The sequence below is a fragment of the Symphalangus syndactylus genome, chromosome X (assembly GCF_028878055.3).
Source record: "Symphalangus syndactylus isolate Jambi chromosome X, NHGRI_mSymSyn1-v2.1_pri, whole genome shotgun sequence".
Lineage (NCBI taxonomy): Eukaryota > Metazoa > Chordata > Mammalia > Primates > Hylobatidae > Symphalangus > Symphalangus syndactylus.
In genome coordinates this window covers 79348455-79373790 of record NC_072447.2, presented here as the reverse complement: position 1 = coordinate 79373790, position 25336 = coordinate 79348455, and the positions used below count along the sequence as shown (strand labels likewise).

Sequence of the window (25336 nt, the reverse complement as noted above, 5' to 3'; positions counted from 1 at the left end):
AGATAAATCAGAGATAGCCAGAACAAAAATTTTCCCACTTCACAGCACTATCTGGCTTGATGGGGGGAACAAGAATGACCAATTTGCATTTGTACAGTAATTCAAGGAGTCAATGTGGAAAACAGTTATGTAGCACCATACTTCATATTTACTCCAGCAATTTTTTTCAGCACTCCCTACAGTTTGGCACCTGGGAAACACCCCTCCATCAAGCTCTGGCTAGAGCAGAGGATTCATTAATAGGAACAGTAGCAGGTGAGGCTGAAAGAGAGGTTATGGCCAGATCACAGAAGGTGTTAAATATTGGGGTAAACAGCTTGATTTTTCTATTATGAGCTATTTGAATTGGGGATTGATATGATCAAAGCAGTGCCTCAGGAGATCCAGCTGCAAGTCATACACCGACTGGATCAGAAGTAAGAGATCAAGGTGAGGAAGCCACTTAAAAAGAAGAAACAAGCTGGGCACGGTGGCTCACACCTGTAATCCCAGAACTTTGGGAGGCCAAAGCAGGTGGATCGCTTGAGGTCAGGAGTTCAAGACAAGCCTGAACAACATTGTGAAACCCCGTCTCTACTAAAAACACAAAAATTAGCCGGGCGTGGTGGCGTGTGCCTGTAATTCCAGCTACTTGAGAGGCTAAGGAGAAGAATCACCAGAACTCAGGAGGCGGAGGCTGCAGTGAGCCGAGATTGCACCACTGTACTCAAACCTGGTCCAGCAAGACTCAGTCTCAAAACAAAACAAAACACTAAACTAAACTAATCTAAAAACAAAAATAAAAAGGAGCAAACACCTATAAAGGCTTAGACTAGTAGAGCCTGGATATTAAGGCATAGTTCACAGAGATACCTCAAAGAAGAAACTGACCAGTTAGAAAATGGGTCAGGGATAAGGAATCTAATGTTTTCAACCTGGTTGTGATGTCAAACAGCCATCATGATCCTGATGAGAACCACAGAGTGTCCACAGAGGAAATGTGAAGTTTACTCTTAAATTTCCTTAGACAGAGCATGGGGTTTTCCCCCTATTAATAAAAAAAAAAAAAAAAAAAAAAAGTAAAGTTTCATTAATTCTCCTACTCACCTCGCCTGTCTCTTCGGAGCTCTTCTGGCCACAGCTGAATCAGAGAAAGAGGGCATTAGAAAACATCTGAAGCATGAAAAAATCTGGTTGCCTATATTTTTAACTCCCTAAAACCAAAGTCTATAAATTAGAGCTGCTTAAAATTTACATCTCCCATGAAGGATAGAAAGGAAATAAAAGTAAGGAAACTCAGAGCCAAAAAAAAAAGGAGGAAAGGAAGTAAGTTGGAAAAGAAGCAGAGAAACTCCTCCATTCCTGAGAGTAGGGAAATTTCATTTCACCAACCTAAAGAGAGCCCTAGAGGTGATGAACTTAGAACCAACTTAGGCCAGACATCCCAAATCACAGTTGAGTCATCTCTACAAAGACACTTCAAAATGTTCCTGCTTTGAGTGGACTCTACTTACAAGACCCATTGGTGTCACCACTCCTTGACCGGACATTAAGGATGCAACTGCAAAAATAAAAGAGATACTTTATCAAAGGAGGGCTACCGGCACCATAAGCAACCACATATCAAAAATCCCAAATAAGTGAAGAAAACAACCCATCAGAATTCCTGAAATGCAAAAAGGTTTTAATGGCTTTAAGCCCTTAGGAAATTAGGATCACAACAGCACAAGTGAACAAAAATTGGAAGCAATAAGCTGCTCAGTCCTTACTGCTGAATCAAAGAGAGGGGAAGAATGTTAGCTGAGTATCATTAGCTATCAGTGAAAAGCCTGTTTTCTGCCAAGTAATTTATTTCTATTTAAAAGTATGAAAGAGACGCCAGGCATGGAGGCTTACGCCTGTAATCCCACCAACTCGGGAGGATGAGCGGGGAGGATCGCTTGAGCCCAGGAATTCAAGGTTGCAGTGAGCTATGATGGTGCCACTGCGCTGCAGTGTGGGCAACACAAGACCCTGTCTCTAAAAAAATAGTAAAATAAAAAATAAAGACATGAAAGTGAGTCTTGAGAAAAGGGCCTCAGGGGAAAGGACTTGAGGATGAAGAGATTGCAGTCAAAAATTCAAAGGGCAAAAGGGTAAGGAGGTCTCCATTAAGAGTGTACTTCTTGGAGACAGCCTACTGTTTGGGATTGATATCTAGGTAAATGGACAACTACTGAACTCTGTTTCATGCGGAGCCAATGAATGGATGGTTTAAAAGCTGCCACTGCTCCCTGCAGTGAGCCACGATGCTGGGGCCTCTTGCTTCTCTGTCTCATCTGCCAGGGGCCCCAGCACTCTCTCTCCACTGCTCTGAGACAGGCTACTTTGCCTCTTGCTATCACTTACCAGAGAGCTATGCAGCACCACCTGAGGTGAAGCCAAGCACTTCCTGCTCGGAACCCTTCAGCTCACCAGACAGCAGCTGGCTGGACATCCACTGTCAGCCAGATCCAAACTCCAGCCCAGGGGAGTCACACCGCAGTGAGCATCACTTCACCGCCACTGCCACTCCTCCAATGTGGCGCCTGGCTACATCATAGGTCATCTTGTTATTAGTTATTGTGACACATAGTCCACAGAGGTTATCAAAATGCTAAAGGAGGGGGATGTAATAGCTATAAGGAAGTCCAGGCTCTACATATTAAAAGTTAGACTTAGGCCAGGCACAGTGGTTCACACCTGTAATCCCAGCACTTTGGGAGGCCAAGGTGGGTGGATCACTTGAGGTCAGGAGTTCAAGATCAGCCTGACCAACATGGTGAAACCCCGTCTCTACTAAAAATACAAAAATTAGCCAGGCATGGTAGCGTGTGCCTATAATCCCAGCTACTCTGGAGGCTGAGGCAGAGGAATCACTTGAACCCGGGAGGTGGAGATTGCAGTGAGGTGAGATCGTGCCACTGCATTCCAGCCTGGGCAACAGAGCAAGACTTGGTCTCAAAAAAATAAAAATAAAAACTAAAGTAAACTAAAAATAAAACTAAAAGGGAGTAAACACTGATAAGGGCTTAGACTAGTAGAGCCTGGATGTTAAGGCATAGTTCACGGAGATACCTCAAAGAAGAAACTGACCAGTTAGATAATGGGTCAGGGATAAGGAATCTAATGTTTTCAACCTGGTTGTGATGTCAAACAGCCATCATGATCCTGATGAGAACCACAGAGTGTCCACAGAGGAAATGTGAAGTTTACTCTTAAATTTCCTTAGACAGAGCATGGGGTTTTCCCCACTTAAAAAAAAAAAGTAAAGTTTCATTAATTCTCCTACTCACCTGACCCGTCTCCTTGGAGCTCTTCTGGCCACAGCTAAATCAGAGAAAGAGGGCATTAGAAAACATCTGAAGCATGAAAAAAATCTGGTTGCCTATGTCTTTAGCTCCCTAAAACCAAAGTCTATAAATTAGAGCTGCTTAAAATTTACATCTCCCATGAAGGATAGAAAGGAAATAAAAGTAAGGAAACTCAGAGCCAAAAAAAAAAAAAAAAGAGGAAAAGAAGTAAGTTGGAAAAGAAGCGGAGAAACTCCTCCACTCCTGACAGTAGGGAAATTTCATTTCACCAACCTAAAGAGAGCCCTAGAGGCGATGAACTTAGAACCAACTTAGGCCAGACATCCCAAATCACAGTTGAGTTATCCCTACAAAGACACTTCAAAATGTTCCTGCTTTGAGTGGACTCTACTTACAAGACCCATTGGTGTCATCACTGCTTGACTGAACGCTAAGGATGTAACTGCAAAAATAAAAGAGATACTTTATAAAAGGAGGGCTATCGACACCATAAGCAACCACATATCAAAAATCTCAAATAAGTGAAGAAAACAACCAATCAGAATTCCTGAAATGCAAAAAGGTTTTAAGGGCTTTAAGCCCTTAGGAAGTTAGGATCACAACAGCACAAGTGAACAAAAATTGGAAGCAATAAGCTGCTCAGTCCTTAGTGCTGAATCAAAAACACAGGAAGAATGTTAGCCGAGTTATTACTAGCTATCAGAGAAAAGCCTGTTTTCTGCCAAGCAATTTATTTCCATTTAAAGGTATGAAAGCAACACCAGGCATGGAGGCTCACGCCTGTAATCCCACCAACTCGGGAGGCTGAGCGGGGAGGATCGCTTGAGCCCAGGAATTCAAAGTTGCAGTGAGCTATGATGGTGCCACTGCACTGCAGTGTGGGCGACACAGCAAGACCCTGTCTCTAAAAAAAAGTAAAATAAAAAATAAAGACATGAAAGTGAGTCTTGAGAAAAGGGCCTCGGGGGAAAGGACTTGAGGATGAAGAGATTGCAGTCAAAAATTAAAGGGCAAAAGGGTAAGGAGGTCCCCGTTAAGAGTGTACTTCTTGGAGACAGCCTACTGTTTGGGATTGATATCTAGGTAAATGGACAACTACTGAACTCTGTTTCATGCGGAGCCAATGAATGGATGGTTTCAAAGCTGCCACTGCTCCCTGCAGTGAGCCACGAGGCTGGGGCCTCTTGCTTCTCTGTCTCATCTGCCAGGGGCCCCAGCACTCTCTCTCCGCTGCTCTGTGGCAGGCTACTTTGCCTCCTGCTATCACTTACCAGAGAGTTATGCAGCACCACCTGAGGTAAAGCCAAGCACTTCCTGCTCGGAACCCTTCAGCTCACCAGACAGCAGCTGGCTGGACATCCACTGTCAGCCAGATCCAAACTCCAGCCCAGGGGAGTCACACCGCAGTGAGCATCACTTCACCGCCACTGCCACTCCTCCAATGTGGCGCCTGGCTACATCATAGGTCATGTTGTTACTAGTTATTGTGACACATAGTCCACAGAGGTTATCAAAATGCTAAAGGAGGGGGATGTAATAGCTATAAGGAAGTCCAGGCTCTACATATTAAAAGTTAGACTTCAGCTGGGCACGGTGGCTCACGCTTGTAATCCCAGCACTTTGGGAGGCCGAGGCAGTTGCATTGCTTGAGGTCAGGAGCTCAAGATCAGCCTGACCAACATGGTGAAACCCCATCTCTACTGAAAATACAAAAATTAGCCAGGCCTGTTGGCAGGCGCCTGTAATCCCAGCTACTCAGGAGGCTGAGGCAGGAGCATCACTTGAACCCAGGAGGCAGAGGTTGCAGTGAGCCAAGATCCACACCACTGCACTCCAGCCTGGGCCACAGAGTGAGACCCCATCAAAAAAAAAAAGTTAGACTTAGCCACTTCTTTGGGGGCTTTTCATTTGGCCTAGAGGCTGATACTGTGCTGCCTGTATACTTTTCTAATCTTTCAAAATACATGATGGCTCAACTCCTTGATTAAACTTCCTATGCATTTCTCAACCACTGTACATTGGACTTACTCAGTAGTAGACTTCAAGTTTTTTTCTTTAATCAGGAAAGAAACCTTTTGCTGGGTGTACGGTTTCCCATGTATGGGTCAATATGTGATGTTAGTTGTCAGTAAACAGCACTATATATTATATAAACTAACAGCTGATTCAGACTTCATCCATCTTTTTACATACTTTTGTGTTACAAACACACCTATTTTTTTGAGAGGTCAGGCAAAAGCAACAAAGGATCAACATGAGGCAAAAAGTTACATGACAGAGAGCCCCACCCAAATCCCTAATGTCAAAATATCAAATTCCAGGTAAGATAGTAACCAACAGGTGAGGTAGTCCAAGGAAAGCACTAAGGAAGAAATACATGGTCAAAAAGAAGGCAGATTTTGTTTGGTATCTTTTCCAAGTAATATTCACCACCAGGGGAACAAGTCCCTAGAATGTATTTCAAGGCTTATGTTATTGTTATTAGAAAATATACGCAGGTGGCTGAATGCAGTGGCTCACGCTTGTAATCAGCTCTTTGGGAGGCTACGGCGGGAGGATTACTTGAGCCCAGGAGTTCAAGACCAGCCTGGGCAACATGGTGAAACCGTCTCTACAAAAAAAAAAAAATCAAAAAACGAGGCTGGAAGGTTGCTTCAGCCCAAGAGTTCGGGGCTGCAGTAAGCCATGATAGCGCCACTGCAGTTCCCACCTGGGTGACAGGAGTGAGACCCTGTCTTGAAAAAAAAGAAAATATATGCATGCTAGCTGACACGTTAAGAATCGGGGAAAAGGAAAAAAGGAGGCTGTGGCTCACGCCTGTAATCCCAGCACTTTGGGAGGCCGAGGCGGGTGATCACCTGAGGTCAGGAGTTTGAGACCAGCTGGGCCAACATAGCAAAATGCCGTCTCTACTAAAAAATACAAAACTTAGCTGGGTGTGGTAGCACATGCCTGTAATCCAAGTTCTTCGGAGGCTGAGGCAGGAGAATCACTTGAAACCCGGAGGCAGAGGTTGCAGTGAGCCAAGATTGCACCACTGCACTCCAGCCTGGATGACAGAACGAGACTCTGTCTCAAAAAAAAAGAAAAAGGAAATATATGCAGGCCAGGTACACTGCAGTCCCAGCTATGCAGGGGGTAGGAGAGGACTGCATGAGCCCGAGTTGGAGGCCTCAGTGCACCATGATCGCACCTGTGAATAGCCACTGTACTCTGGCCTGGGAAATACAGCGAGACCACCCCCACCACACCTCGTTAAAAAAAAGAATATATGCATTGAAGGAAGAAGAACCAGAACTCTATCATGAAAGGACTAAGAAATAACATTGGAAGGCTTTAAAGATACATTTAAAAAAAAAAAGAAAACTCAAAAACTATAGAAGAGCTGTGAGCAGTGGCTCATGCCTATAATCCCAACACTTTGGGAGGTCGAGGCCGGAGGATCACTTGGGAGCAGGAGTTCAAGACTAGTGTGGGCACCATAGCGAGACTCTTTGTCTTTACAAAAAATATTTTTAAATTAGCTGGATGTGGGATCCTCCCAGCTACTCAGGAGGATCCCTTGAGCCCAAGAGTTCGAGGCTGCAGTCAGCTATGACGGCATCACTGCACTCCCACCTGGCTGACAAAGAAAAAAAAAAACTTAAAAAAAAGTTATAAAAGATCCAAAGAAGATCTATTTTATTTTATTTTATTCATTTATTTATGAGACAGAGTCTCACTCTGTCACCTAGGTTGCAGTGCAGTGGCGCGATCTCGGCTCACTGCAACCTCTACCTCCTGGGTTCAAGTGATTCTCCTGCCTCAGCCTGTGGAGTAGCTGGGATTACAGGCATGTGTCACCACGCCCGGCTCATTTTTGTATTTTTAGTAGAGACGGGGTTTCACCATGTTGGCCAGGCTGGTCTTGAACTCCTGACCTCAGGTGATCTGCCCGCCTTGGCCTCCCAAAGTACTGGGATTACAGACGTGAGCCACCACGCCTGGCCAGATCTCTCCTTTAAAACTTTAAAAGGCTATAAATCATAAAGATTATGTATGCTTTTATATGACTACAGAAATATCTCTAGAAGAAATGCTGCCAAATTATTCAAAATTATTACCTCAGAAGAATGGGAGGATGCATGCATGTGAAGGCAGACTTTCACATTTTACTTTATATGCTTCTGTACTGTTCATTTTCACCACAGACCTATATTCCCTTAGTAATTTTTACAACTCAATAAATATGTTATAATATGATTAGGATATCTGTGGTTCATTCATTCACTAATTAGACATTTATCGAGCATCTACTATATGCTTGGTACTGGGGCTACAAAAAAGAAAAAAAGAATGACTTCTAGGGATCTCACAGTCTAGTGGCAAAGACAAAAAAACAAATAGACAATATTCATGAGCCTTACTCTAGAACAACAGGAATCAGAAACTGCATTTTTGGCCAGATGCAGTGGCTCACACCTGTAATCCCAGCAATTTAGGAAGCCAAGGTGGGTGGATCCCTTGAACCCAGGAGCTCTAGACCAGCTTGGCCAACATGGCGAAAGCCCATCTCTACTAAAAATACAAAAATTTTAAATAGCCAGGCATGGTGGCGCACACCTGCAACCCCAGCTACTGGGGAGGCTGAGGAACAAGAATCACTTGAACCCAGGAGACAGAGGTTGCAGTGAGTTTGCAGTGAGCTGAGACTGTGCCACTGCACTCCAGCCTGGGCGACACAGCAAGACTGTTTAAAAAAAAAATCCAATGAGGAGCGCCTCTGCCTGGGCGCCCCATCCGGGAAGAAGTGAGGAGTGCCTCTGCCCGGCCGCCCCATCCGGGAAGAAGTGAGGAGCGCCTCTGCCCGGCCACCCACCGTCTGGGAAGTGAGGAGCGCCTCTGCCCGGCCACCCATCGTCTGGGAAGTGAGGAGCGCTTCTGCCCGGCCTCCCATCGTCTGGGAGGTGAGGAGCGCCTCTGCCCGGCCGCCCCGTCCGGGAGGAAGTGAGGAGCGCCTCTGCCCGGCCGCCCCGTCCGGGAAGAAGTGAGGAGCGCCTCTGCCCGGCCTCCCATCGTCTGGGAGGTGAGGAGCGCCTCTGCCCGGCCGCCCCGTCCGGGAGGAAGTGAGGAGCGCCTCTGCCCGGCCCCCCCGTCCGGGAAGAAGTGAGGAGCGCCTCTGCCCGGCCGCCCCGTCCGGGAAGAAATGAGGAGCGCCTCTGCCCGGGCGCCCCATCCAGGTAGAAGTGAGGAGCGCCTCTGCCCGGCCGCCCCATCCGGGAAGAAGTGAGGAGCGCCTCTGCCCGGCCACCCATCGTCTGGGAAGTGAGGAGCGCCTCTGCCCGGCCACCCATCATCTGGGAGGTGAGGAGCGCCTCTGCCCGGCCACCCATCGTCTGGAAAGTGAGGAGCGCCTCTGCCCGGCTGCCCCATCTGGGAAGTGAGGAGTGCCTCTGCCCGGCCACCCATCGTCTGGGAGGTGAGGAGCGCCTCTGCCCGGCCGCCCATCGTCTGCGAAGTGAGGAGCGCCTCTGCCCGACCACCCATCGTCTGGGAAGTGAGGAGCGCCTCTGCCCGGCCACCTATCGTCTGGGAAGAAGTGAGGAGCGTCTCTGCCCGGCCGCCCCATCTGGGAAGTGAGGAGCCCCTCTGCCCGGCCGCCCCATGTCTGGGTAGAAGTGAGGAGCTCCTCTGCCTGGCCGCTCCGTCTGGGAGGTCTACCACGGAGGCCAGAAGCAATGTGGGGGCTGGACGTGGTGGCTGACGCCTGTGGTCCCGGCACTCTGGGGGGCGAGGCGGGTTGATCACTTTGGGCTAGGAGTTCGAGACCAGTCTGGCCAACTTGGCGAAACATGAAGAATACAACAGACAAACCAACCAACCAACTCAATGACAACAGAACAGGTCTACCCTGGAGTCATACTCTAATTTTTGCTATTTTCCTCCCTTTCTGATCCTTTATCCCACTTTCTTTTTCTTCCTCTTCCTTCTCCCTCTTCTTTGTCAAATAGGGGATTGAGTTATTATCACTGATCCATATAAAGTCCCTCTCTCATTTATTTTAACTCCCACCCCCATTTCTATTCCCCGACTTCCCATGTGCAACCTTCCTAATATGTTTGATACGCATCTTTTTGTTTGTATGTATTTTTAGAAAATGTTTATTGTTTTTGTATGCAAAAAAAATCAATAAAAAAAAAAAAGAAAAAAAAAAAAATCCAAGAAACTACATTTTTAACAAGCACCCCCAGGCAATTCTGATCCAGGAAGCTGGCAGACCACACTTTCAGCAACACCAGTTAAGTGTGACAGCCTTCTTTTCCTTGAAATCAGGAATTGAAAATATCAATAGAATGCTAATTAAGTAACTTTGGCGTTGTCAAGAAATTTAAAACATAGCCAACCCACTAGGTGACCCATTTGCTTTTCTGATTATTTTAAATTCAGCCTAACAGGATAATTTTAAAAATATAATATTTCTGCATATCATCAAGGCTATCTTGTAATAGTATTGACAAAACAAAGAATCTTGCTTGGGCTAAAAAAGACTAGTCAGTGGGCATCAGAGAGTACTAATTAGGCTTATCAATGAAAACCAGACCCCCACCTCTTGCATTATGCATTTCGGTACAACTCTGCCTTTGAAGTGCCAATCCCTCCTTCCCCGCCCCCTTCACTGTGTTAATGACCTTGTCTCATAAGACACTAGGATAATAGAAGCAATCAGCTAGGAACTCACTCATCCTCCCACCAAGAAATCTCCAGAACTAACTGCAACCATACTAGACTCTCCGCCTTCTCTATCACTAACAACGGAACACAGTGTCCCCACCACTATCAAAGACCAATCCCTCCCTTGTACTTTGGACCTGTCTCCTCTAGCCTTCTCAAAGATTGTATTCCGGTAGTTCCAGCACTCTGTGCTGCATCATTCTTCCCTCTCTCCTGAATCATTCATGCTACTAGCCCTAGACTCCATGTCCCCAACTTTATATTAATAGCCTTGAGCTCTTCACTGAACTCCAACTGTCTACTTGACACCTTGGATATTTATTAAGCATTTAAAAGGTAACATGGGCCAGGCGCAGTGGCTCACACCTGTAATCCCAGCATTTTGGGAGGCTGAGGCAGGCGGATCACCTGAGGTCAGGAGTTCAAGATCAGCCTGGCCAACATGGTGAAACCCCGTCTCTACTAAAAATACAAAAATTAGCCAGGTGTGGTGGCAGGTGCCTGTAATCGCAGCTACTTGGGAGGCTGAGGTTGGAGAATCGCTTGAACCCAGGAGGCGGAGGTTGCAGTGAGCTGAGATCGCACCACTGCACTCAAGCCTGGGCAACAAGAGTGAAACTCCATCTCAAAAAAAAAAAAAAAAAAAAAAAAAAAAAAGTAACATGGCCAACAACACAGAACTCTATTTTCTCCTTCAATCCTGTTCCTATCCCAGCCCTACCCATCTCAGTCAATGGCACCACTATCTACCCAGTAATGCCAAATAACTGAGGAGTCATCCTTGATTTCTTTCTTTCCCTCACCTCCCATATCCAACCCATCTGCAAGACCTCTTGGCTCCACTTCTCTAATGTTTTTTTTTTTTTTGAGATGGAGTTTTGCTCTTGTTGCCCAGGCTGGAGTGCAATGGCACGGTCTCGGCTCACCGCAGCCTCCGGCTCCCAGGTTCAAGCGATTCTCCTGCTTCAGCCTCCCAAGTAGCTGGGATTACAGGCATGTGCCACCAAGCCCGGCTAATTTTGTCTTTTTAGTAGAGACGGGGTTTCTTCATGTTGGTCAGGCTGGTCTCAAACTCCCAACCTCAGGTAATCTGCCCGCCTCGGCCTCCCAAAGTGCTGGGATTATAGGCGTGAGTCACCGCGCCCGGCCTTCTCTAATATATTTCATCTAATCTAAGACACATTATTACATATACCTCCTCCATTAAAGAAAAGAAAACACTACCAAACTACAACCTGCCATCAAATGTATGATACATGCCAATTTCAGAAATGCAAAAATGTGAAAAGACATCTCCGAATTTATGAACTACAATATATTACATATTCATCCAAATCTCTCCAACTCCACTAGTAGCACCCTACTCTAAGCCACCATCACTTCTAGACTTTTATAATACCAAGTTCTTGGGCCTCAGTTGAAAAACAAAAACAAAAAAAAAATGTTTATTTCATAGGGCTATTGTGGAAAGTAAACAAGATCCTATCTGCCCTCCTCTGTACTCCTATGGCATCATGCACATCTGCCCCATCGCAGTCTGCCCCATCGCAGTGTTTATCACACTGTACTGTAACTGCCTGTTTACATGTTTCTAACCCCCACCCCAGACAGTAAGCTATGCAAGGACTTGGAAGTGTATTTGTTTCACATTGTTCCATACAAAGTCAGGATTCAATAAGTATTTTTTAAATGAATGAATATATGAATGAATCTCAAAGAGTGATTCCAAAGACCCCTTCTATTATTTTCCACCCCCCAAAAAAACCTCAAGTTGTGAAAGAATTCTGCCTACTAGATCTCACTAAGTAATAATTTTCTGTGTGTAAAAATGTAATTACACATATATGCCCATCTATGTGAAGGTTCGAGGTAAAGAGTCAGCTCAAAGTAAAAAACAAAAAAGCTAACAATCTTATCTTTGTTAATGAAAATACAATGCCCAGATCAAGGGAAGTAGCAGTCCCAATTTGGAGCTAAGATGGGTTAGAGACTGGCAGGTTGGTGTCTGGCCTCAAGGGCTATCTCCAACCAGGGGCCCAAGATCTGCTTTTTGGACCTGTAGCTTCAGAAACTCAGATTTATCAATTCTTCATCAAATGCTAAAGGCATGACTCCTGTCAACCAAATTCACAAGGGGCTAATAATAACATATAACCCAGTTACCTCTCAGGACAACTGAGACTAACGATCCACCCCGGGCACTCCCTATTTGAGGGCAAGTGACTGAGGGTCATGGAGCTGCAATTTGACCTTTTGCTTTTTTTTTTTTTGAGACAGGGTTACACTCCTGTCACCCAGGCGGAAGTGCAATGGCGCGATCTCAACTCACTGCAACCTCCACCTGCTGGGCTCAAGCAATTCTCCCACCTTAGCCCCCCAAGTAGCTGAGACTACAGGTGTGTGCCATTGCGCCTGGCTAATTTTTTGTATTTTTTTTTTTGTAGAGACAGGGTTTCACCATGTTGGCCAGGCTGGTCTCAAACTCCTGGACTCAAGCCATCTGCCCACCTCAGCCTCCCAAAGTGCCGGGATTACAGGTGTGAGCCACTGGACTCGGCCACCTTTTGCATTTTTTATCACACACATGATTCAGGAGACTGAATCAATAATAAAAAACCTCCCAACAAAGAAAAGCCCAGGATCATATTGATTCACTGGTGAATTCTACCAAAAATTTAACGAAGAATTAACACTAATCATTTTTTTTCTTTTTTTTTTTTTTTTTTTTTTTTGATATGGAGTCTCGCTCTGTCACCCAGGCTGGAGTGCAGTGGTGCGATCTCGGCTCACTGCAAGCTCTGCCTCCCAGGTTCACGCCATTCTCCCACCTCAGCCTCCCGAGTAGCTGGGACTACAGATGCCTGCCACCACGCCCGGCTAAATTTGTTTTTGTATTTTTGGTAGAGATGGGGTTTCACTGTGTTAGCCAGGATGGTCTCGATCTCCTGACCTCGTGATCCGCCCGCCTCGGCCTCCCAAAGTGCTGGGATTACAGGCGTGAGCCACTGCGCCTGGCTATTAATTTTTAAATTAAATGCTACGAGGCCGAGTGCGGCAGTCACGCCTGTAATCCCAGCACTTTGGGAGGCTAAAGCAGGCAAATCGCTTGAGCCCAGGAGTTCAAGACTAGACTGGGCAACTTGGCGGTCTCTACAATAAAATACAAAAATTAGCTGGGCATGGTGGTGCATCTGTAGTCCCAGCTACTCTGAAGGCTGAGGTGGGAGCATCGCTTGAGACCAGAAGGCAGAGGATGCAGTGAGTCATGATCATGCCACTGCACTCCAGCCTGGGTGACAGAGTAATACTGTCTCAAACAAACAACAAAAAAAAATTAAATACTACAAAAAGCACCTTTGGGCATTTAATTGGCTTCATAAACTGGATTTTCCTATGCTTGGTTGCCAAAAATCAAATTACTCAATCAAAAGTACGTCCAGCTGCACACAGTGGCTCACACCTGTAATCCCAGCACTTTGGGAGGCCGAGGCAGATGGATCACTTGAGGCCAGGAGTTCAAGACCAGCCTGGCCAACATGGTGAACTCCCATCTCTACTCAAAATACAAAAAAAAAAAATTAGGCGGGTGTGGTGGCATGCGCCTGTAATCCCAGCTACTCAGGAGGCTCAGGCACGAAAATTGCTTGAACCCAGGAGGCAGAGGCTGCAGTGAGCCAAGATTGCGCCACTGCACTCCAGCCTTGACAATAGAGCAAGACTCTGTCTCAAAAAAAAAAAAAAAAAAAGAATCTAATAGTATGTCCAATTTTGTAGCTCTTGGTACATCTGCTTAATCATTTCCAAAGGGTTGTGTCAGTTTATGATGTCAGCAGCATTACTATAATAGGATTAAATATTTAAAATTTACTAATAGGTAAATGATTTTTAAATTAGCATTCCTTTTTATTACTTGTTAAGATGTATATTTGCCAGTGTTGGCATCATTCTTTTGCTAATCCCCTCCACACCCCCCGCTTTCTTAAACAAAAAATAGAGATGAGGTCTTGCAATGTTGCCCAGGCTGGTCTCAAACTCGTAAGTTCCAGCATTCCTCCTGCCTCAACCTCCCAAAGTGCTAGGATTACAGGCGTGAGCCACCCCGCCGCCTACCCACATTTTTAATGACTATGGCAAAATAATGTTTACCAGGTCGTTTTTTTTCTAACCGATAAAGAACTCTGAAAAACAGCAGTGAGTGACACTCTGTCCTTGCTCTTCCCGGAGACAATGTATCTTATTTATCCTTCTAGAAAGTTAAATGTAAGCACACATCAGAACAAGTACACACACCATTTTCTTATTTTTTTTACAAATAATATTATGCTATATGCATTGTTCTGCAGCTTGCATTTTTCACTTTATATTTCTTAGTAGTCTTGTCATTATCAGTACACATAGCTCTCACCATATTTTTGCAATGAACCCTAATTTATTCAACTAGACCCTTAGGCCATTTCAGCTCTTTTCAAATTTGTGCTATCACAAACAGTGCTGCAATGAATGTTCTTGTACATATTTCTCTATGTACTGGTAATTAAATCATATATCCTTCTTCCACAAAAGCGAACAAAGACCAAAATAACCTGTAAATGTCTATATATGATTACATGAGCATGGAGAAAAGTATGGAAGGCTAGCTACATAAATATTTAGCATGGGTTACAGGGAGAAAGGCCATGTGAGAAGGGGGAAAAAAAGTCAAGAAAAAATAAGACTGAATTACAATTACTGAATTACATGTATGATATAATCACATTTATGCACTCATGTATATGGGAGTACAAGTATAAAGAAATTAAATGATTTTAAAAGAAAAAGTCTCAGTAGTGGAACTGCTACTTCAAAGGACATGGGCATTTAAAATGTGATACTGCCAGACTGCCCTCCAAAAAGGTTATACCAAATATATACTCCCACAAAGAACGTAAGAGATTTTCTGTTTTCCTATAAATTGGCAACACTGGGTATCATCAAACTTTTTGCAAATATATAAAAAATGGTATCTCATTTTAAAATTTATCATTTCTTTACTTTTCCAAGTGGGAGAAAAAAAATAAACGAATAAGATTTATCATTCCTTTAATGAGAAGCAATATAATTAAAATTTATCACTTATTTAATGAGAAGCAATATAATTAAAAGCTGATTTTTTTTTTTTTTTTTGGAGAGAGGGTCTCACTCGGGGTTGCGGAGGCTGGAGTGCAGTGGCGCAATCTCGGCTTACTGCTGCCTCGACTTCCCGGGCTCAGGTGATTCTCCCACCTGAACCTCGACTACAGGTACAGCCGCCATGCCCAGCTCGTTTTTTTATTTTTTGTAGAGGCGGAGTTTCATCATCTTGCCCAGGCTGGTCTCAGGACTCAAGCAATCCGCCCGCCTCTGCCTCCCAAAGTGTGCCCGGCCAAAGCTGAAAATTTTAATGTCTGAAGTCCGTTTGTATTTTTTTTTTCCCAGAGAGCTACCTTCTAATATTCTTTGTCATGTTCCATGCGTTTGTTCACCTTTTTCTAAATTACTGATTTATAAAAAGCTTTTTGTTAAGGAAAACAGCCCTTTATATTTGTAATACAATTCCAGTTTATTTACCATATTTATGTTTTGTTTGATATCAAACTTAGACTTTTCTACTCCAAAAACTATTGGAAACAAAATCCATCTATTGTTTTCTAACATTTTAATGGTTTCATTTTTTATTTTAAAATATTTGATCCATGCGTAATTTATTTTGGCATAAGCAATAATAAGGCAAAAACCCAAGTCTCATTTTTTTCCAAATGATTAGCCAGTTATCCTCAAATGGTTTGTTGACTAATCCATTTTTCCCCATTGATTTGAAATGTTGAAATGTCGTTTTTCTTGTTTAGTGAATTTTCTCATGTACTTAGGTCTATTTCCAGACTTTCTGTTGGTTTGTACCTTCCCCCATATCATACCCTTACATGCATATCTGTGAGGGAGGAAAATAGGGTAGTGTTCCAGAAGAGAAAAAACTTAGAGACAGGCAGCTATCTTAAAAATAGCTCCTGATCAAATCACCGCACTCCAACCTGGGCAACAGAGCAGACCCTGTCTCTCACACACACACACAAAAATACCTCATGTTGGAAGCTCTCCGAACCTTTATTGGTTCAGGGTGCATCTCCATAAAAAAATTTAAAACAAAAACATCTTGTGTTATCATGGAGAAGAAAAATACTTGTGTACCTCTAGAGGCAGCACTATCGATACTGGCGTGGAACAACAGGTTTTAATTACATCAGAATGAAGAATTTCTAGAAACCACATATATTCAACAATGCACTGTTGCCTCAAATGTCGTCATTTCCTGGCCACTAACAGAGAAATTATATAGCGGATTCAAGAATTTCATAGGAGGCTGGACTCCTAGTTTGTAAAATCCTTCTTTAAAATTCTCATTTTATAACAAACCAAGTTATACGCTCTACAGATACTAAAGGAAATAAACATACTTCTCGAGAAAGCTGTTTTGCCAATACGGTAACACTAAACTAAAAGAAAACAGAACTTTCCAAATCTCACCAATCCTCGTCCTCCGGCTCTTGCAAGCGGGGCAGCTCTTCTTTGTACCCATCCATGTCTGTAGTGAAGACAAAGATGCACTTTCTTAAGAAAGCCAGAACTCGGCCGGGCGCAGTGGCTCACGCCTATAATCCCAGCACTTTGGGAGGCCGAGGAGGGCAGATCACGAGGTCATGAGATCGAGACCATCCTGGCTAACACGGTGAAACCCTGTCTCTACTAAAAATACAAAAAATTAGCCAGGCGTGGTGGCGAGCACCTGTAGTCCCAGCTACTCGAGAGGCTGAGGCAGGAGAATGGTGTGAACCCAGGAGGCAGAGCTTGCAGTGAGCCGAGATTGTGCCACTGCACTCCAGCCTGGGCGACAGAGCTAGACTCCATCTCAAAAAAAAAAAGAGAAAAAAAGAAAGCCAGAACTCAAAACCAGAGACATCTCTACATTTACATTCTGCATTTATCTTTGGGTATCTTCCCCACCTTAAAGCCGATTTGCTCTGCAAAATGAAAAGGACTGGCCGGGCGCGGTGGCTCACGCTTGTAATCCCAGCACTTTGAGAGGCCGAGGCGGGCGGATCACGAGGTCAGAAGATCGAGACCACGGGGAAACCCCGTCTCTACTAAAAATACAAAAAAAAAATTAGCCGGGCGTGGTGGCGGGCGCCTGTAGTCCCAGCTACTCCGAGAGGCTGAGGCAGGAGAATGGCGTGAACCCGGGGGGCGGAGCTTGCAGTGAGCCGAGATTGCGCCACTGCACTCCAGCCTGGGCAACAGAGCGAGACTCCGTCTCAAAAAAAAAAAAAAAAAAAAAGAAAAGGATTTAATTTTGTTTTGTTGCAAACTTTTCCCATTCAGGCCTTTACCACCCCAATCCCTTCCCACCCTGCACCGGCCCCCACTTCCCACTCCCTCCACTCCCACCTCAACTTGCCAGTCTTCCACGTATCAGGGCTCGACCACCCCCACATCCCACTGGCCCTCCACCTCCCTACACCTTCAGTCCCCCTACTCCTGCCCCAAGGAAGCCTCCCACCTACCGGGTGTCAACCTCTCCCCCTTCCCCCACCTCCTTTCTCTCCACTCTGTCGATCTTACCCAGAATAGGCTACCACCGCCCCCTCATCACTTTCTTCCTTCTGTCCAACCTCCACTGCCCCCTTACCCCCCACCACTCTGGCTTCTCACTGGTCTTATATGAATCCGGCCACCCCCTCCCCGCTCCCTATTCCTGCCTCCAGCCTCTAGCCAATCTTCTACCAAACAGGCCTTGACCCCTCCCAACTCCTTCCTCCTATCAGGTCTGGACCCTACCCCCACCATTCTCACTTCAGTCTTCCACCAATCAGGCCTCAACCCCACCACCCTTCCCCCACATTCGCACCTCCAACCACCTCCAGCCACCTTCAACTGCTTCCAACCAGTTTTCCAAGCAGGCTTCCACTCCCCCACACCTCTATCCAACTTCTGCCCTACCCCACTCCTGTCTCCCACCATCACTCAGTCCTCAGCCAATGAGACCTCGACCCCCCACACACACCCCTACCCACAACCACTAGCTCCCACCTCCCCCCAATGCTGCAAGGGGCACTCCCACTCGCCCCACAGCCACTGGCACCCCCACCTGCTCCTACGCCACCACTGGTGCTGCCACTGGTGCCCCCACCTCCCCCAACGCTGCCATGGGCGTCCCTTCTCCCCATGCTGCCACTGGCACCCCCACCTGCTCCTACGCCACCACTGGCACCCCCACCTCCAATGCCGCCACCGGCATCCCCACTTCTCCCCACGCCCACCAGCACCACCACGTGCTCCTAGGCCACTTCCGCCACCACCAAGTGCTCCTACGCTGCCACCAGAACCCCCACTTCCCCCAACGTCCCCATTAGCACCCCCACCTTCAATGCGGCCACCGGCACCTCCACTTCTCCCCACACCGCCAGCGCTACTATGTGCTCCTATGCCACCACCAACGCCACCAAGTACTCCTAGGCCACCACCGGCGCCCCCACCTCCAACGCTGCCACTGGCATCCCTACTTCTCCCCACTTGCCACTAGCGACACCACTTGTTCCTATACCACCACTGGGGCCCCCACCTCCCCCAGTGCTGCAACCAGCACCCTCACTTTTCCCCGCGCCGCCATCAGTGCCATGTACACCTACATAGCCACTGGCGCCACCACATGCTCCTACGCCGCCACCAGCGCTCCCACTTCCCCCAAGGCCGCCAGTGGTGCCCCTACTTCTCCCCACACCGCCACTGGTGCTACCACATGCTCCTACACCACCAGCACTCCCACTTCCCCCGACGCCACCACAGGCACCCCCACTTCCCCCAACGCCGCCACTGGTGCCCCTACTTCTCTCCACCCGCCACTAGCACCAATACCTCCTTCTACGCCACCACCAGGCCCCCCACTGTCTGCAATGACGCCACCAGTGCCCCTTCTCCCCACGCCGCCACTGGCCCTACCACCTGTTCCTACGCCGCCACCGGCGCCCCCACCTCTCCCAATGCCGCCACTGGCGGCCCACTTCTCCCAACGCCACCACTGGTACCACCATATGGTCCTACACCACCACCGGCGCCCCCACCTCCCCCAACGCTACCACTGGCGCCTCCACTTTTCCCCACGCTGCCACTTCCTCTACTCCCACCTCAGGCCTACACAGACAACCAGAGTCCAAGGTATACAGTGGTCCTGATTTTAATTAAGTCACTCAATTAGTATTAACCTCTACCACTTCAGCACCCATCTCAGTCCGACCAGCCGGTCACCTACCTGGTGTTGCAGCCTCTGGCGTGGCCGGAAGCAGCTCAGCTCTAACTGCTCATGGAGTATGTGCAAAGATCCCGAGCAACTGCGATGAACAACGCCAGGCGCAGGCCCCTTTATAGTGCCCAGACCTAGGGGGCGGCAGGAATTCACGTGTGCTCGCCCGCGCTCCCCTGTACCCACCTATCACAGTCGTCACAAGCCAAATTTGAACTTCGCGCCTGTGAACTTGGCGCCTAATTGTAACACTTCCGGAGTCAGGACTATCGCTTTCCACTCCCACGGATGTTGCTTCTTTGTCCCAAAAGCGCCATTTCAATACTAGAGCGTGGGCACCCGAGGCCAATTCTGTGATTAAAAGTCCCTAACAACTTTCTGATAAAGAGAAACCATGTGAAATCCTTCCTAACAAATTTTATCCTGCGAGAACTTGGATAAGCGAGACTTGTTTCCTACTTGAATTGTCCAGACCTCTAAGTCTGTTATTGCAACCACGGGGGGAGGGGCGGGGCACGAGAACGGGGGCGAGGGCGCGGGAACAGGGGCGTGGACGAGAACACGGGGTGGGGGTGGGGCGCAGGGGGAGGCGGGAGCGCAGAGGGGCGGGGGTTGCAGAGAAGGCAATCTAGACCCCTAGATAAGAGCAAGGCAGCAACTCAACAGCGCCTGGCTATGGCGAACTCTGATGTTTACTTCCAGAACCCTCCAAAACCTGGAGATAAAAAAAGGTTACTTGAGGCTTTTTGGCACTCACTCCATACACACCAAGAAAAACAAACGGGGAAAACAGCGCTTTCTAGATTGTGCCAGTTTCTCCAGCGAGCATCCATATATTTCGTAATGTATGCCTTTGGGTAACAGAAAACAAATAAAATGTCCCTGCGTTTGATATTATTTTGTGCTAAGCATTGTTCCAAGTGTCTTACGACTTAATTCATACAACACTTTAAAAAGTAGGCAACTGTTAGCACTCTCATTTTAGAGATCACACAGCTAGAAAGTGGCAGAGCTGGCCGGGCACAGTGGCTCACGCCTGTAACCCCAGCACTTTAGGAGGCTGAGGCGGGTGGATCACGAAGTCAGGAGTTCGAGACCAGCCTGGTCAACATGGTGAAACCTCGTCTCTACTAAAGATAAAAAAAATTAGCCAGGTGTGGTGGCGCGCGCCCGTAATCCCAGCTACTCGGGAGGCTGAGGCAGGAGAATCCCTTGAACCTGGGAGGCAGAGATCGTACCATTGCACTCCAGTATGGAGACAGGGCGAGATTCCGCCTCAAAAAAAAAAAAAAAAAAGTAGTGGCAGAGCTGAGATTCAAACTCCAACTCTAGTTCCAAAACCTGCTCTTAAGCACCAGATTGCCTACCTAAATACAGATACTTTCTCAGTTGATAAAAAATTAGATAAAGGGGGCTGATTACTCTCTCTCTCTAAAATGAAGTTGCAAATTAACCTCTACAAGCCTCTTGGGGATTATATAACTGTGCCTCAGAGGTGTGGGCAAAGAAACAAAATGTTAGCTATAATTGAGAGGCACATGCTTCAAGCAAAAGAGTGGGTTAGGTTTGGAATCAAATCTTAAAATGAGCAGTTCAGAAATTACACACATTTACTCAAGGTGTGCAAGCAACTCCTTTAGATTGAAGGTAGGAGGAGCTGAAGTAGACTGGAAATAATGTAGATTTTTCAACAGAAGCGAATGGGAGTAAAAACTTTTGAGTAGGCTTTCTTCCCATAATAATCTTTTAGGAAACAAACACCAATCCACATGAGGGCTTTAAGAAGTTGGGAAGTAAATTATGCAAAATTTTACTGAAAAAAATCTTCCCTCTCATTTATATCTCAGAGAAAACTGGCAAACAGCATTTGCCATGATATCAATTCCTCCCTGATGCTTGTGGCAGAGTTCGACCACTATACAGAGCAGGAAGGAAAATAATTTTGCCCCCAAGAACCAAGAAAAGAATGGTCCACATGAAGACCGAGACTACAAGGGTAAATGAAAGCAGAGAGGTCACAAGCAAAAGAGGAGCAAGCATGAATGGGGGTGTGCTGGGGATCACAGGGTTTGTCTTTTTTTTTTTTTTTTTTTTGAGATGACATCTCACTCTGCCGTCCAGGCTGGAGTGCAATGGCACGATCTCAGCTCACTGCAACCTCTGCCTCTGGGGTTCAAGCGATTCTCCTGTCTCAGCCTCGCATGTAGTTGGGATTACAAGCATGTGCCACCACTCCCAGCTAATTTTTTTGTATTTTTAGTAGAGACAGGGTTTCACCATTTTAGCCAGGCTGGTCTTGAACTCCTGACCTCAAGTGATCCACCTGCCTCCGCCTCCCAAAGTGCTGGGGTTACAGGCGTGAGCCACCACACCCGGCCACTTTGCCTTCTTAATGGATCATAAACTAACCCCACCCTCTACCAGACCTGGCTGAGAAAACAATTTCTAATATCATAGCTACAGTAGGGAAATTTGGTCCTTTCATGCTGTTTGGAGGTGTTTAAATATAGGTTTCATCATTGGATGACCCTATTCTTCAGTCCAACACTCAATATAACAGGATACAAAATACATCAGCCGTATTAAGGGGAAATCATTCATTTATTGTTTAAGGATCGCAAGACAACATCTTAATTTCTGTAGCACGATTTAAATGTTTTACTTCTTTGATAAAGCAGAGTACAATAGAAAAAAAAAACAATTAGTTTCCAGTAATATCTATATCTCTAATCAGAATTAAGTCTTCCACAGACATGTTACCTGGAAATAAAAGCCTGTTACAATAAGCAAAGCTTCAACCAGAGCGGCTACTTTTCGTGCCAGGAAAAAGTTCATCCCTATAGGAGGAATGATGTGCTATGTAAAACGGCTGTAAGGTCACAGCCTTGAGGGCATTGGAAGTATATTATCCTATTCCACATTAAGTAGTTCGGCGAATTTCAAACATCAGTTTATCTGCAACCATGCTGGCAACCTTCAACTGATATTTCAATCAACTGGTAAAAAATAAATTAAGAAATCCCTTCACGGATATTCCGTGATTTACACTGTTAAAAGGTACACTGTTCATTAACATGTAATTCTGGTTCAGAATTACCTTTGAGACTCCTTGCTCAAAATTTGGTTAACAGTAAGAATCTTTCAGAAATTCAAGCTCTTATTAATCAAAAATTTGTCAGCTAGGATACATTCAGGCATCAGCTGCAACTACAGAATAGGTGCACAGCCTCAGCGCTTTGGAAAGACATAATCTAGAACACTACTAGCAGACAAAAAATTACCTGCAACTGGATAGCGTAAGTGCAGTATAGTGAGACAAAACATATATTCATATGTTGGCTTAAGCCTCAAACCCTCGATCCTTTGTTAAGATCCCATAATTTTATTCCTATGATTTTAATAACTCAAGTTCCAGGAGGACTATAAGTCTAATTTGTACTCCAAACCAAACAGCAGTGCAGTTCGCTACTACTGAGGCTGAATCCATACAGACTTCAAGACCAAGTCCAGAAGACAGTTATTATCTAAAAAATAATTACTTGAATACATAGATGATCCTTCAGAGATTTTACCTATAACCTATTTCTTGATGAAGGTTATTTAATGCACTGGAGATAACTGTGACTTACTGATCAAATACTTGAATACTTATACTTACCTGGGATTTCATTTCTGCTGAAAGAAATAGGAAGAACAGGACTCACTTAAAAAAAAAAAACAAAAAAACTTTAGAAAGGAAGGTAAAAATCTTACACACACTATCACTTTTGGAAGCAGCATAGAAGGGGCAGTCAAGGGTAAAACACTGGTGAAACAGGTCAAAATTAGGAAAAAAAAAAAAAAAACTATATTATTATCAATGACAGTACCACAACTGTGCCCTTGATAATTAGTAATCACTCCTAAAAATCTTCATTTGGCACCAGATGGTGGGTTTAAGAGAAACACCCTAGGATGTTTTGAATCAGGCTTCATTTTGTTAGTTGAGTTACAGGAGAATTTTAAGGGTGGGGGTATGGGGGTCAGGGAAGAGAAGGAAATGGGAAATGGACCAGAAAAAAATCTTGAGTCATCATCTAAATCAACAAAGCACTGACAGCTCCAAATATTAGGTCAGACACTAAAACGACTGATATAGGCTCAAGTGGTTTATAAAACCTATAAAAAGACTACACCAGCAAAGTCCCTGTCGATCTGTCAAAGTTCAGAAACTAAAACAGGGAGTAACATTTTAGCTTAAAACCTTATCTCAAGAGAATCATATACACTTCACATGAATAAAAATACCTGAAACCAAACATTTTTAAAAGCTCCAGTACCCAAAATATAAAGAAAAAAGTTAATCCAGAAGACTGAATCAATCCATGGAATCACAAAGCGGCTGGACAATCTATATCTCCCCTCCACACTAACCATCCCATGGAAGACCAAGGGAGATCAGACCTTCCAGACCTATGCACCATCTGGTCGCCGCAAAATTCTACGGAGATTCCTTGTGGAACAGCAGTTTCCCATCTCTTGTGTCTCTCCCTACCATGCAGGAAGCAAGTCTGGCTGTGCTATTCTATTACCATTATATATCACCCATCTGCAACAAGGTACTGTACAGACAAGTAAGAAGTATGTTATCTAGTTCCCTCTCCCCCAGAAGGTTGAGGCTCAGGTATAGGGGTAATTCTCCTGTGCAGTCTTTATTTACGCTGACTCAGTGACTTCAACAGGCTTAATCATGTGGTCAGGTTTGTTGCCAGCTGCATAATGCTCCCACATCTGTAGATACAGCCGCTCTAGTTCCATTGTGTATTGTTTGGTGTTGAACAGAGGGCTAGATATTCTTTGCTTCCAGACTTTGCCACGAATTTTCTTCAGGCTGGGTAATAAAAAACGAGAACCCAGTTTACAAATCAGAGCAGAAACTCAGAAACACACCCTATAAATACCTAGTTCTCTTTGTGGCAAAAAAAAATGCATGACCAAACTTTACGCTATCTCATTTCCTGATTGGCTTCCTGTTAAAAAGGGAAAGGTCAAATCTTACATAATGCTAACATTGAAATGAGCTCAACTCCATATACTCTGAAAAAACTTAGTTCTTTCCTAAACAAGTATATCCAAGAGATACCACGCGTTCTCCACTTCGTCTTATTTCTACCTTTAAGATAACAATAATTGACAACGGCACATGACTATTCCTATGTACTACTGCTTACCATTTTGGTAAGCAATTTAGCAATGTATGTATTAACCTTAAATGTTCATAACCCTCTGGCCTAACAATAACACTTTTAAATCTATTAAAAAGAAATAATCAGATGCAAAAACATACAGGACCATGCAAAGATATTCATTGAAGCATCATTTACAAAAGTTAAAGCATAAACATAAGATGAAGTATTCGATTTATGGTCATTTTAATGAATAGAAAAACACTCAAGGGGAAAAGAAATATAATAAGTCTACTCTCGTAATTTTCCACTTGTACCTGAACTGAGTTGTTCAGATTTTTAAAAATTGCTAATATCACCAAGAGTATGGTTCTGTTCAGAAAAATAAAAAAGAAGTAACTGATTCTTCAGGAAACACAGGGGAAAAGATTTCTACTTCCCTTTTGAATACATTATTTTTCATCAGATTATTCTTAGATGAAGGGATAAATACATTAGAACCAGAAGACAGAACATTTCTGTGCATTTTTAAAAGCAATAATTTTTATTTATTTTCTTTTAATTTTTGAAATAGAGTCTCACTCTGTTGTTCAGGCTAGAGTGCAATGGAACGATGATGGCTCACTGCAGACTGAACCTCCTTAGCTCAAGCAATCCTCCTGCCCCAGCCTCCCAGAAGCTGAGACTACAGGCATGCATCACCACACTCAGCTATTTTTGTATTTTTTGTAGAGATGGGGTCTCGCCATGTCTAGGCTGGTCTCGAACTCCTGGGCTCAAGCAATCCTCCTCCCTCAGCCTCTCAAAGCGCTGGGATTATAGGCATAAGCCACCACGCC

At 45.1% G+C, this 25336-nt stretch overlaps 2 protein-coding genes across 4 annotated transcripts in view; both read right to left on the bottom strand.

Moving 5' to 3' along the window:
* GCNA (germ cell nuclear acidic peptidase) overlaps positions 1-20594 on the bottom strand; it is a 38273-nt gene extending 17679 nt beyond the window's left edge. Inside the window, exons 1-6 of one of the 2 annotated variants that reach the window (XM_055268544.2) lie at positions 19342-20594; positions 16563-16620; positions 3707-3753; positions 3294-3327; positions 1494-1540; positions 1087-1120 (exon numbers count right to left, since the gene is read on the bottom strand). In XM_055268544.2, the coding sequence (XP_055124519.1) occupies positions 1087-1120; positions 1494-1540; positions 3294-3327; positions 3707-3753; positions 16563-16618 (218 nt within the window). In that variant the 5' untranslated portion in view covers positions 16619-16620; positions 19342-20594. Of the gene's footprint in view, positions 1-1086; positions 1121-1493; positions 1541-3293; positions 3328-3706; positions 3754-16562; positions 16621-17039; positions 17194-19341 lie in introns of those variants that run through there. The other variant, XM_055268545.1, reaches the window with a different exon arrangement.
* Positions 20595-21914: 1320 nt separating this feature from the next.
* Positions 21915-25336, bottom strand: part of OGT (O-linked N-acetylglucosamine (GlcNAc) transferase) — a 43060-nt gene continuing 39638 nt past the window's right edge. For both annotated transcript variants that reach the window (XM_055268542.2, XM_055268543.1), the window contains exon 22: positions 21915-24202. In XM_055268542.2, coding sequence (XP_055124517.1) covers positions 24028-24202 — 175 coding nt within the window. In that variant the 3' untranslated portion in view covers positions 21915-24027. The remainder of the gene's footprint in view (positions 24203-25336) is intronic.